The sequence below is a fragment of the Barbus barbus genome (genome assembly GCF_936440315.1).
Source record: "Barbus barbus genome assembly, chromosome: 13".
NCBI classification, from domain to species: Eukaryota; Metazoa; Chordata; class Actinopteri; order Cypriniformes; family Cyprinidae; genus Barbus; species Barbus barbus.
Window position 1 is genome coordinate 26,878,625 of NC_136741.1, and position 13,082 is coordinate 26,891,706.

Consider the following 13,082-nt stretch of genomic DNA (forward strand, 5'->3'; position numbering starts at 1 on the left):
GAATCAACGTATGATTCTCATTTTAATGTTTCAATGAAGGCACAACCAACCCTTAGATCTTAAAGCATCTGCTGTCTCAAACTCGGGGGGGGGAAAGCGTCAGAAAAATGTGTGAGCATCACAAGCATCCATGTGAGACTAACAGGAGCGGGGATAACCGTTTAACCAGCCAGGAGCCTCTCCCTAAATCCTAAATCCCCTCTTTATGTGTGTGAGTGTGTGTGGCCCGGGAAACAGAGAGGCAAACACGCATGAAGTATGTGCCACTCTGCCCCCCGGTCACAATGGTCTTACCAGGTTCCAATCAAGCGCAAACTCACAGCTTATACAGTCTATAGCTGGGCTTAACTTGAAAAATTTAATTTGAATCAATTAAAAATATTATAATATAAATTTATTTCAAATAATATAAATTAAATATAACATTAAAAACAAAATGAAATTTTAATTTAAAAATACAATTAAAATATATTTTTAAAATTTTTATAAAATAGAAAAAAAAAATGAAAATTCAGTGATTATTAACATGCACTGATTGAAAAATCACAACAAAGTCTGATACAACAAAGGTAAATAAATTATATTTATTAACTTATAATAATACATTAATTAACTTCATTTTATTATATAATAATTATGTATTTTAATGTTTTGTGAACTACTAATTTAATGTCCCCTAAAATATCAGTGCTGCTATTTCTGCTGACTACACTGGTTTATCTGTAGATGTCCTGTGTGTCAGTGGATGGTCACCCCATCTGGTGGATGCTGCTAATTAACATTCCTGTTTGGGACAGTAGGTCGAGGTTGCGAGGCCGACAGGGACGCATGCCTGGCCTGGTGAAATCTGTCTCCCACACACTGCTATAATCACCAGCCCCACTAGATCAGGGGAGGGGAGGGCACTGACCTCTCAGTACAGAAAGGACACGTCACTAATTATTGGTGCACATCCTGAGTACCAATGGGTTAAGTATTCTAGTCACTCACTGTTTAGAGACAACAAATGGTGATGCTCTCCTCTGAATGAGCCCCAGTGGTGGATTTGGCATTTAATCGTATTTAGTAGTGGTTGCTAAGGCAAGCATCACTATTACTATTGGTCACACTTAATGACAGTGTTAGTGATCTGAACTAACTTGTAAACCTATTTGAAACATTATGGCACAGAGAGAGAGAGCGAGAGAGAGGGTAGCACTTTAGTATAGGGACCAATTCTCACTATTTGCATACAAATACAAATAAAATTCTGCTTGACCATATTCTACATCCCTAATCCTACCCAATACTTAAACTTAACAACTACCTTACTAACTATTAATAAGCAGCATATTAGGAGTTTATTGAGCCAAAAGTCATATATTTAGTATATATGTAATAATATATATATTTTAATATTTAAGTGTTTATTTCCAAGACTTCAAATACATATTTATGTTCTTTCAATATGAGTAAATAAATGGCATGCAAACAAAGTGGATTCTACACCAACTTATCTCCTAATGCGCGTATTTCCTCCTTTAATGATCTTTGGCAGGAAGCTAAAGGACAGAGTGTGAGTCAAAGTGACCAGAAGCATTCTTTCTGGAGCTCTTTGTTGTTTACTTTGTATTAATGTGTGTAAAGCAGTCCCCCCTCCGTCTAATACCAGTGGTCTATTTTATGAGCAAGCTGGGGTGATTATGTACATTGACAATGTCACGTCCCAAAATATATGAGCAATGGCTACTATCTTTGTTTAGAAGGTATTCATTGAGTTATATATAGACTAGCATACCCCAGTCTGGCATGTTGATACCTAAACAAACACTGGACGTCTGGTCTGATAGATAGATAGATAGATAGATAGATAGATAGATAGATAGATAGATAGATAGATAGATAGATAGATAGATAGATAGATAGATAGATAGATAGATAGATCCATTTTAGCCAAGTATAGGCCTATATCATTGTTTTATCATTTAAAACCTATCCAACTATCAATGTTTTGCTTCAAAATTGTACTTGTGCTATCTGTCTTTAAAATAAATGAAACCTGGTTTGATATTTGTTATGAAACTATTCAGACATTTTTAAATGTGTAACGTAAAAGTGTTTTCGGACAGCTATAAAGCACTGCATACCATCGGTACAGCACTATTACCTCACTAAAATAGACATTCAATTATTTATATATATTTTTGATGTTAATCCAAGGTACTATAATAAACATGGTATTACCATCGTGGTAGTGTCCACAAACGATGGTCTGCTTCTTTGTAATTAGTCAGAGAAACTCATCTAAACAGTGTGTTTAGAGCAACAACATCTCGCGCTCCGCTCATTCATCTCCTCGTGCAGATATCAGCCAATGAGCGCGCAGACTCCCCACCAATCAGAGACCTGCCTCTGGATCTGATTCTGAGGGACAGAGACTGTACCTCACTCACTGGACTATTAACCACCAGATTCAGATTCGACTCAAAGGAACTCAATTTGGATACGAATTTATAGACGATATACTCAGTATTTTATATGGATGTTTCTAATTTTATCGATTCTATCGTGGAAAGAAATAGTATTTTAATTATGAAGAATTAAATATCTCAACAGCTGTTATGAACCTCTGATTTATTTATTTATTTATTATTATTATTTGGGATTCGGAAGCATTTACAAACTGACTGTAAATCATGCGAGAGTTTGCTGGAGTTCCGAGCGGCTCCGCTCACAGGATTGACCTGCCCTTCATCTTACTGCTGCTCGTGTTCACTCCCACTGTGGACTCGTCTTGGTGGTAGGTGATCCTGTGTTTATTTAAAGTGGCACAAGAGCCACTCATTGGCACATATTCATTTTCTTTTGGAAATGTAACGTTGTAAGGTAACTGTTCCCAATAACAAGTACGCACATTGAATGTATGTCACAATCTGGGACAAATAATAACAATAAATAATCTAGAATCAAATAAAAACACTGAAAAAAATAAATAAATCTTGTTTGATCCCAGGAATGGTTCCAAATTATGATAGAAATTCCAAGTGCAAGGAAGCAGAATTGAAATTAAAATAAATTGCAAGAGAAATTCTTATGACTGTAAGAATTTATCTAGAAACCCATTGTAAAGTGTTTAAATTTTATTTAGTTTATATAGGCTTACATCATATTTAATACTTTCCCTTTTGTACATGGGAAACATCGTATTTTTCCTTAATGCAATAACAGGCTGAATTCAGTAAACTCATTTTAATTTCTGTCCATCACTATAGATATGTTAAATTATGTGATTATGATCATCTTTTTTACGATCCACCTGCCGGAAAAAAATCACACATTTGATCACCTAGAAAAGTAGAGTAGAAAATAAAAAAGCATTTCAGATTACAGTAGAGAAATAATGGATTTAAAGTAAAAAAAAAAAAAAGCTTATGTCCAAATAATAGCATTATAAGTCATTTTCAGCGAATATAAATACACATTTGAGAGTCTAAATTGACATTATGGGAAAGGTATATAATGTATGCTTGTGGTGCACACACACACATATATATATTATATTAAAGCTATTATATAATTCAGTCCTCTTTAAATTGATTTTTATTTTATTTTTTCAGTCTAGACCAATTTAGTCCAGAGCATGATAACAAAAGGAAGAGCTAATTTACAGTCAGTGATATATTGTGGTATGAGACAAACAAAAAGTACTAAAATAGCAAATAAATAGTAATAAATAGCAAAAATCACACTAATATAGGTGAAAAAATCAGATAAAATTAGACAATCAGAAAGAAAAAATAGCTCTAGATGGCAGGTGATGGCAGAAATGCATATAGGACTGTGTTTAATCATTTCTCAGGGCAGTTGTTAGTAAAGAAAGAGGAGTCTGATGTCTTAAAGTGACATTGATCAACACATTCCAGACTGTACTATGACAGGTCTTGGCTGGATCAGCAGACCTACTTGTGTGCTGAACGCTCCAGATAAACACACTTGCTAGGGTGATAGAGATTTGAAGTGACTTAGTTCTGAAGTTATTGCTTTTCATCTCCATTTCTTTACTGTATAACACCAGACACGATGACACAATGGCAGACTTCGCCTTTAAAAACATCTCTAATTGCAGCATTCATAAGTTCCCCATCACGTCTCAAAGGTAGCAATATCAACATAGTCAGCGCACTGCCTAGTGCCCCACAGCTGAGTAAACAACAATCTCAGTCCATGCTATTTTTTGATACTTTCAATTAAAATGATTGCTGGGTTTCTCTCACGATAGACAATAATACCGTATTTCATGAATGGGGAAAAAAATGGTTATCGTTTGTATCATCTATGTTGAAATAACTATACGGATGGCCCCTTTTGCCCTCCATAAGGCAGCGGGGATTCGACAGCGTCGAAGTCCGCAAGACAGCCGTGGCGGAGTGCCCAAAACCGTGTGAGCCAGTGGTGATAAATATCTCTCAGTTCCTACGGTAATTTATACAGTTATGGGGATTGTTGTCATCGTTGCAATCAATTCACGGCTAGCGGTTTTCTGGCTCACGTGCAGCGGCCTTTCCCAATCCCAGCCGCATACAGCTGATAAGTGTTCTGGAACAGAGAGGGAGAGCGAGATTGTGTTTCTGTGTGTCAAGGATCAACAGGGCAACCGTGCAAAGCCGGCAACAGCAGGCCCTCCCATGGATGCTATAGCGAGAGGAATAAGTCTTTCGCTGGGCTGTATGTTTGCACTAGTATGGCTGTGTGTGTGTGTGTGTGTGTGTGAGAGAGAGAGAGCGAAAGAGACAGCCATAAGAGGAGTGGAAATTGTTCAGTAGGTTTGTACGGAGTGCTGTCACACAAACCCAGACAAGGGAGTGTGAGCACAGCGTAAACCTCGCCGAGGGTGTCTGTGTGGTGCGCTTGAACAGACAGGGTCCACCAGGTATTTGTCAGGCTGTTTAACAGGAAACCTGCAACATAATGACAAATATTAATACAAGATTGTCAATTGTTGCTGCACTCTTGTAGAGATTTGTCAACAGAGAACCATGGGATATGGGACAAATTGGGGTGTATCTATATAGGATAGTTTGTCTCAAAATTAAAATTATGTGATCATTTACTCCCTTTCATTGTGTTCTAAGCCTGTCTGACTTTTTATTCATTTCTGGAACACAAAAACAACATTGGACCCCATTGACTTTCACTGCATGGAGAAAAAAAACATTCTTTTTCAAAATATCTTTTGAAAAATAAATTTTTCAAAATTTATTATTTTCTGTTCTACAACAGAAGGTAAGTCACACAGGTTTTGAATGGCCTGAGTTTGTGATGACAGAATTTTCCAAAGCAATATCATGCAAATTCGCAACTATTTTATGTGTCATAAATTTGTACAAACTGTTCGTTCACATGTTTTTGCTCCACTGACAGTTTAATGAAATTGTACACTTCTGCATGAATCACATCATACAAATTCATATGAAATGGCCATCTTGTAAAATTTGTATGTTTTCTCATGAGATTGGGTTGGAAGTTTCATTTTTGGGTGAACTAAGTTTTTGCAGACACAGTAAAGTATGATAGGGGTATCGTTATTGCAAAAAATCTTAAATAAACGGACATGAAATATTGATTTAAGTTGAAATTAGTTTATTATGTGTGAAGAAACAAACTGAGACATGAAACTAGCACAGCTATAGGAAATTAATTGGCTGGGAAAACGGGCAATCATTCAGTTTAGTGGTCACTATGGAAACATCTTACCCAACTATAAAGTGGGTTTCTCATGTTCAGCGCGATTGATTCAATAATTATTAATTAAATTGGTTTATATTTGGCAACTACTGCAATAGTAATTTATACATTACATTTATTAATTTAGCAGATGCTAGGTCAACTAATGTGTCTCTGTTTGTCTCTACAGGTACATTGGTGCGTTAGGTGCACGGGTCATATGTGACAACATTCCAGGGCTGGTGAACAAGCAGAGGCAGCTCTGCCAAAGACACCCAGATCTCATGCAATCCATCGGAGAAGGAGCCAAAGAGTGGATCCGAGAATGCCAGCACCAGTTCCGACACCATCGCTGGAACTGCAGCACGCTGGAGCGAGACCATACTGTGTTCGGCCGCGTCATGTTGCGCAGTCAGTGTTTGTGTTACACTTTATTCCCAACAATGGCTGAGATCAAAGTCATACAGTAATAAGACATGACGTACATAAACCATGCAACCTTGTATCATGTATAAAAGCATCATATTCCATAAAGTATCAAGCTGAGATGCGAGTCTTACCAAACCTAGTATGTCAGATACACCCTAAAATCAAAAGACAGACATGAAAAAAATATTTTCACAAGGAAAAAGCCAATTTAAGGACAGCATTGTAACTAAATTTTCAATTAAGCACATTTTTCCATCATGTATTTATGTAATTACAACTATGTAATTATAATTATGCAAAACACCTAATTACCTAATTATACGTAATATTACAATATATTATAATATATTATAAATATATATATACAGTGCCCTCCAAAAGTATTGGAACAGTAAGGCCAATTCCTTTATTTTTGCTGTAGACTGAAAACATTTGGGTTTGACATCAAAAGATGAACATGAGATGAGAGATTAACATTTCAGCTTTTATTTACAGGTATTTTCATCTGGATCTGATACACAACTTAAAAGATTGCACCTTTTGTTTGAACCCACCCATTTTTCATGTTACCAAAAGTATTGGAACAGATAGAATTAACATAGATTAAAGTAAAAAAGACTTAATATTTAGTTGCAAATCCTTTGCTTTCAATAACTGCATCAAGCCTGTGACCCATTGACATCACCAAACTTTTGCATTCTTCTTTTGTGATGCTTTTCCAGGCTTTCACCGCAGCCTCTTTCAGTTTTCAGTTACTCCCTTCAGTCTCTTCTTCAGCAGGTACAATCCATACTCTACAGGGTTTAAGTTTGGAGATTGACTTGGCCAGTCTAAAACCTTCCACTTCTTGCCCCTGATGAACTCCTTTGTTGTTTTGGCACCATGTTTTGGGTCATTCTCTTGCTGCATGATGAAGGATCTCCCAATCAGTTTGGTTGCATCTTTCTGTAAATTGTCAGACAAAATATTTCTGTAGACTTCTGAGTTAATTTTGCTGCTGCCATCATGTGTTACATCATTAATGAAGATTAATGAGCCTGTCCCAGAAGAAGCGATGAAAGCCCAAGCCATTACATTACTTGTGTAATGTGTACTATAATGTACACCTGTGTACTCTGTGTTTCAGATGAGCTTGTATGTTTGGGATCATGAGCAGATCCTTTCTTTCTCCAAACTTTAGCCTTTCTATCACTTTGGTCCATAAAATCAGTCCATAAAACCTTGTCCCAGAAGTTTTGAGGCTCGTCTCCTATTCTTCTTGCTAATGAGTGGTTTGCATCTTCTGGTGTAGCCTCTGTACTTTTGTTCATGAAGTCTTCTGCGAACAGTAGATTGTGATACCTTCACTCCTGCCCTCTGGAGGTTGTTGCTGATGTCACTAACAGTTGTTTTAGGGTCTTTCTTTACAGCTGTCACAATGTTTCTGTCATAAACTGCAGATGTTTTCCTTGATCTACCCGTTTGAGGTGTGTTACTTAGTACACCAGTGGTTTCTCTCTTCCTCAGGAGATTCCAAATGGTTGTACTTGCTATCGCCAGTGTTTGTGCAATGGTTTGATTGATTTTCCATCTTCTCTCAGATTCACAATTGCTCGTTTTTCACCCATAGACGCCTCTCTGGTTTTCATGTTGGTTACACGTCTAACTAACTATAAATGCAGTCTGATCTGATCTGAAACTGAGCGCAGACATTCAGTGCTATTGATTGTTTGAATAATCAATTAATAGGACACACCAGGGCAACAAAACACACCTGTCAGTCACATGTTCCAATACTTTTGGTAACATGAAAAATCGGTGGGTTCAAACAAAAGGTGCTATCTTCTAAGTTGTGTATCAGATCCAGATGAAAATACCTGTAAATAAAAGCTGAAATGTTAATCTCTCATCTCATGTTCATCTTTTGATGTCAATCCCAAATGTTTTCAGTCTACAGCAAAAATAAAGGAATTGGCCTTACTGTTCCAATACTTTTGGAGGGCACTGTATATATATATATATATATATATATATATATATATATATATATATATAAATATATATATATATATATATATATATATATATAAACATTTTGGATACATATATAATATTATGCTAAAATTATATGAAATATATTATTTAAATTGTAAAATATTTTTACACTAGTACTGGTTATATTGGTTGTTTATGCACTGATTTAAATATCAAAATATTGTATTGAAGCAATTTTTAAATGGGAATCCAAAGTGAACTACAATGGAGAATAATGGAAATTTCTAAGAGTTTTGTCCTAAAATAGCCTTTTGGGGGGGGGGGGGGGGTAACATTTCACCCATGCATATTTGCGGTGTTGGCATATAACTGTACAGTTAATGGTACAACATTACAGCTTTACTTGCTACAAGATCAAAATCTGTGTAAAGCATGAAATCAAGACAACAATCCCATCAATATGTCTGTTGGATAGATGTTGGGAAAAAGGCCTTTAAAATCTCCACCTCCCAAGAATGGGCGCAAGTCTGATAGAGAGTGGATATTCTCCAAATACAAGTGGCTAGTCAGAGGGTGTTCTCTACAAGCTGATGTATAAACAGTAATAGGAGATGTAAATATTTGTGCAGATGACTCTGGCAGACAATGCTGCTCTTTTTGACATATCACCCTCTGTTCTGGCTCAGTGTGCGAGCTGGAGGAGGAAAATTAGCAAAATAGGGGTCATTTTGCGCTACTTTGGCAAAAAAGCACACTTCAAGGCTATGAGTGCAATCGACCAAAGAAACTAAAGGTGAGGGAGTGTCAGCCTGAATCAGTTGAATGTCTGAAAGCGCTAGGGTGGCCTCCCGCACTTAGGCCAGCCACGGGATGAAGTTAGAGAGTTGATATAACAAAAGCACAGTGGATTTAACACCATAGTAAGAGCCTTACGCCTCATCAACTTGCTTGGCTCTATTAAACTACTAAAAAGAGATGTTTTTAAAGTTAAAACACTTTCTGACAACTGTAAGTAAGCCATTCGTTGGCTGACACTAAAGTCAACATAAAACGCTGTGCGTAACCCAGAAATAATACACTTAACATATTCTTTTTGAAGATTACAGTAGAACTGTACTGCATTTTTTACATGCTATTTTGAAAAATCTCTCACTTTTCTTTCATCAGGTAGCCGTGAAGCAGCATTCGTTTATACGATCTCCTCTGCCGGTGTGGTTTATGCCATCACCAGAGCATGCAGTCAAGGAGAGCTGAAGATCTGTGGCTGCGACACCAACAGGAGAGGCCGGGCGAGCGATGAAGAAGGCGACTTTGACTGGGGTGGCTGTAGCGACAACATCAACTACGGTATCAAGTTTGCCAAAGCTTTTGTGGACGCCAGAGAGAGGATGGTCAAAGATGCCAGAGCACTGATGAATCTGCACAACAACCGCTGTGGGAGAATGGTAAGGGGTCAAGATTATCACATTTGATTGATTATTGTTGCAAAAAAACAACAACAGGTAAGCAGGTTATGACCCCGAAGGGGTTTATATAACATGTCCTAACATTAGAAAAGCTCATATAAAAACTCAAGCTTGTCTTTTAATCTGGGTCATTGAGTGATTCATAGGTCATGGGTTGAGTTCTGTTTTCTTTAGGCAGTAAAGCGTTTTATGAAGACTGAATGCAAGTGTCATGGAGTCAGTGGGTCATGTGCTCTCAGGACATGCTGGCTGTCTATGTCTGATTTCCGGCGAACGGGGGACTACTTGAGAAAGAAGTACAATACTGCTGTGGAGGTCACTATGAACCAGGATGGTTCAGGCTTCAGGGTTGCTGACCGAGATTACAAGAGAATGACCAAAAATGATCTTGTATACATTGAGAACTCTCCAGACTATTGTCTGATGGACCGATCGGCAGGTAAGTAACAAAGAGCATGCTAAATGTTTTTATACCATGCTTCCAACTGATTGGGATATCAAAAAGTAATTGGACAAAATTCTGCCATATTTCATATTTCACCCCAAAGTCTCAAGACAGAAATAAGAAATTGTATTTTGCATTGTTGTATTTCATGACAATTAAAAAAATTTCAAATAATTTATTACTACAACGCAGTGTAATGCAATGCAAGGCAAAAAAAAGATGCTTTAAATTCTAAACCATTAATTGATGCCAATTTAGACAAAAATAATTGCCTTTAAGTATATTTTTTGTAATACAGTAATAATTAAAATTATTACAATTATTATAGTAATGAGAACCACCAGAATATTGAAATGACTAATAGAAAATTAAATATCAGAGATAAAGCACTCAGACACATTACAGTTATGACAACTACCCAAGAAAAATGTGCTTAATCATCATGAAAAAAAACTGTTACAATAGTAAGTAAAATATGCTTCATTTTATAAGCTTTTTTCATTTTTATGTCGATTAAAGCAAATTAAAATTCTATTTTTTATTTTATTATAATACATTTTTGGGGTTTTGAGGTGAAAAACTATATGACCCAAACTTGAAAATACCCAGTTGCCCCATGGAAAAACTATGGTTACCATGTAATATTTTTCTAAAGAATAATTTAATTTCTGAATAAGTGAATGGCCTATTGACTCACAATTGGAAAAATTTGACTAAATGGAAAATATTGACCCTGATTTATTCCATTTCTGCATCTATATTTCAGGTTCTCTGGGTACAGCAGGACGGGTGTGTAACAAGTCTTCCAGAGCCATGGACGGCTGCGAGGTCATGTGCTGCGGCCGTGGGTACGACACTATGCGTGTAAATCGTGTGAGCAAATGTGAGTGCAAGTTCAAATGGTGCTGCGCTGTGGAGTGCAGGGACTGTGAGGAAACTGTGGACGTCCACACCTGTAAACCACACAAGAAACCCGACTGGCTCGATTTAACCTGACTGCCATGACCATGACCAATCAGCAGCTACTGGTGCTTTTCTGTTCTCAGGTTTTTGTTTGGGCCACCGCATTGTGGAATGTATAGTTTCTGACTATAACGCTCTGATCTCCACTTGCAGAACCCTGAACTTTACCCGCCTTCAATGATGCAAGCGCAGAGATCACAGGCCAGTCTGGAGCACTGGTAGACGGTTGGTGTCATGGGAAATCATACAATGGGCATTGTCTGGTGTTTAATAGAATGAACTGTGATCAGGACTGTAAACACCTTTTACTGATAATATCTTTGCCTATATACATCACATTATGTTTTTGGACAGCTTTGATAAATGCATTGATGGAGTTTTAGGGAAAGAACAATATACAGCATCAGTTCAAGATTCCCAAAGAACATAGCAACAAATCGCATTTCACGCCAAAAACAATTACACATCATGGTCCAAAATAATACTTTGAAGGGTGCTGTAAAAATGTTCAACAGTGATAACTGTGCTTCCTTTTATTTACTTCATGGACCATAATTTTGATACACAACTTACGCACGAAAAAGAATTTGATCAATGATCAATTTATTAGGCGCTTTCGCGCTGGAGGAACCTTTTCTTAGTTCCTAGAACTATTGGCGGATGTTCCCAGTTTTTGGCGTGTTCACACCACAGGAACTAGGAACGTATTTCGCTTTCGGAACTCTGTTTGGGGAAACTAAATAGCTCTATTTGTTCTATAGGAACTACCAGTGACGTAGTGATGGCCAAACGCATACAAAACATTTTTAAAAAGCCTTGAACAATATTTAGTCCACAGAACATGGAAAACAGCATTTACCTGTTGTCTGCAGCGTTATGTTCTTTCCACAGCCTCAATGATAACACTGCAAGTTGTCATAGGAGATTTAATCAAATTTTCAGACTCTTTTAATCGCATAAATGCGAATGCAACCAGGAAAACGGCCCGAGGGAGAAATTGGTTCTCTAGGAACCACCATACTGGCTAGTTCCTAAAACTAACTTCCTAGAACTATGCGGCGCGAAAGTGCCTTTTGTGACATCCCATTGTCATTGTATATCAGAGAAATATATCTTTCATGTTATATTTTTAATATCTAAGCACTTAAACATCCCTTTGAATATGAGCACTTTATTTTGGTTTGGAAACCTGTCTACGATCAATATCTCAATATTTTCCCTGATGGATTTTTCAGTGAAATGTGATGTTTATTGAAATAAAGAGTCCAAACCATCAGATACCATGACCACAGACTATTTGCACACAATTAAATCCATTTCACACACAACATACAAAATTGTACACTAAAATCTGATAGATTCTGTGCAGTTTCTGAGAATAAAAAAGGCATAAATTTGCTACAAGCTTGTTGAATTAACCAGTTTTCAATGCTTGTTGCATCAAATCTTTGAAATGCTTTGCGTTTGGGTTGAGGTAGTTAGTAGGAACTATAAACCAGGTATCTTCAAGATGCATTCAAAGAAATAGCCTAACAGCTACTCAAAATAAACAACAACAATTCTGAAGCTAAATGGCCTCTCTGTATGTTTTATGGCTTGCTTCATATATATGTCCTCATGTAAAACCCACACTAAATGTCAAATCATTGCTAAAATAAGACAGCAGCTTACTGAGATTGAGCAGCAAAAATAGTCAGGTTAAGCATGACTGGCATTCTTCTCCATACATTTTGCTGCACTGAATGAAGCACCTTGGTTTGACAACATGGTTGTTTCTAAATTTGCTATTAAGATGGATGAGTGAACGAAGCGCTTGGGTTGTCACGATGGTCAGTAATGCATGTCCAAAATGGTGGCACCATTAATCAAAAGCAAAGACTGTGGAAGTTAATTTTGTCATTGTACAAATTGCAATTGACGAAAGAGGCCCAAAAGGAAAGCCATTGCTATACAAACCATATCTATAATAAAAAATTAGTATATATATATTAAAAGAAAATCACCCATAATCAAAATTCAGATGATCATTCTCACTATTTGATTTTAGCCATGTATTATTTTGCAGTTCCTAAAAAAAAAACTTGTTTCGATTTATTAAATCG

At 36.8% G+C, this 13,082-nt stretch overlaps 1 protein-coding gene across 1 annotated transcript; it reads left to right on the plus strand.

Annotated features, from left to right (window-relative positions):
• The first annotated feature begins 2,405 nt into the window (after nt 1–2,405).
• On the plus strand, nt 2,406–12,550 carry LOC306878795 (protein Wnt-2b-like). Its single transcript, XM_079431327.1, has 5 exons — nt 2,406–2,779; nt 5,894–6,114; nt 9,274–9,551; nt 9,747–10,011; nt 10,784–12,550. Exons 1-5 carry the CDS (start codon nt 2,676–2,678, stop codon nt 11,011–11,013), a joined length of 1,098 nt encoding a protein of 365 aa, XP_079287453.1. The 5' UTR covers nt 2,406–2,675; the 3' UTR covers nt 11,014–12,550.
• The last annotated feature ends 532 nt before the right edge of the window (nt 12,551–13,082 follow it).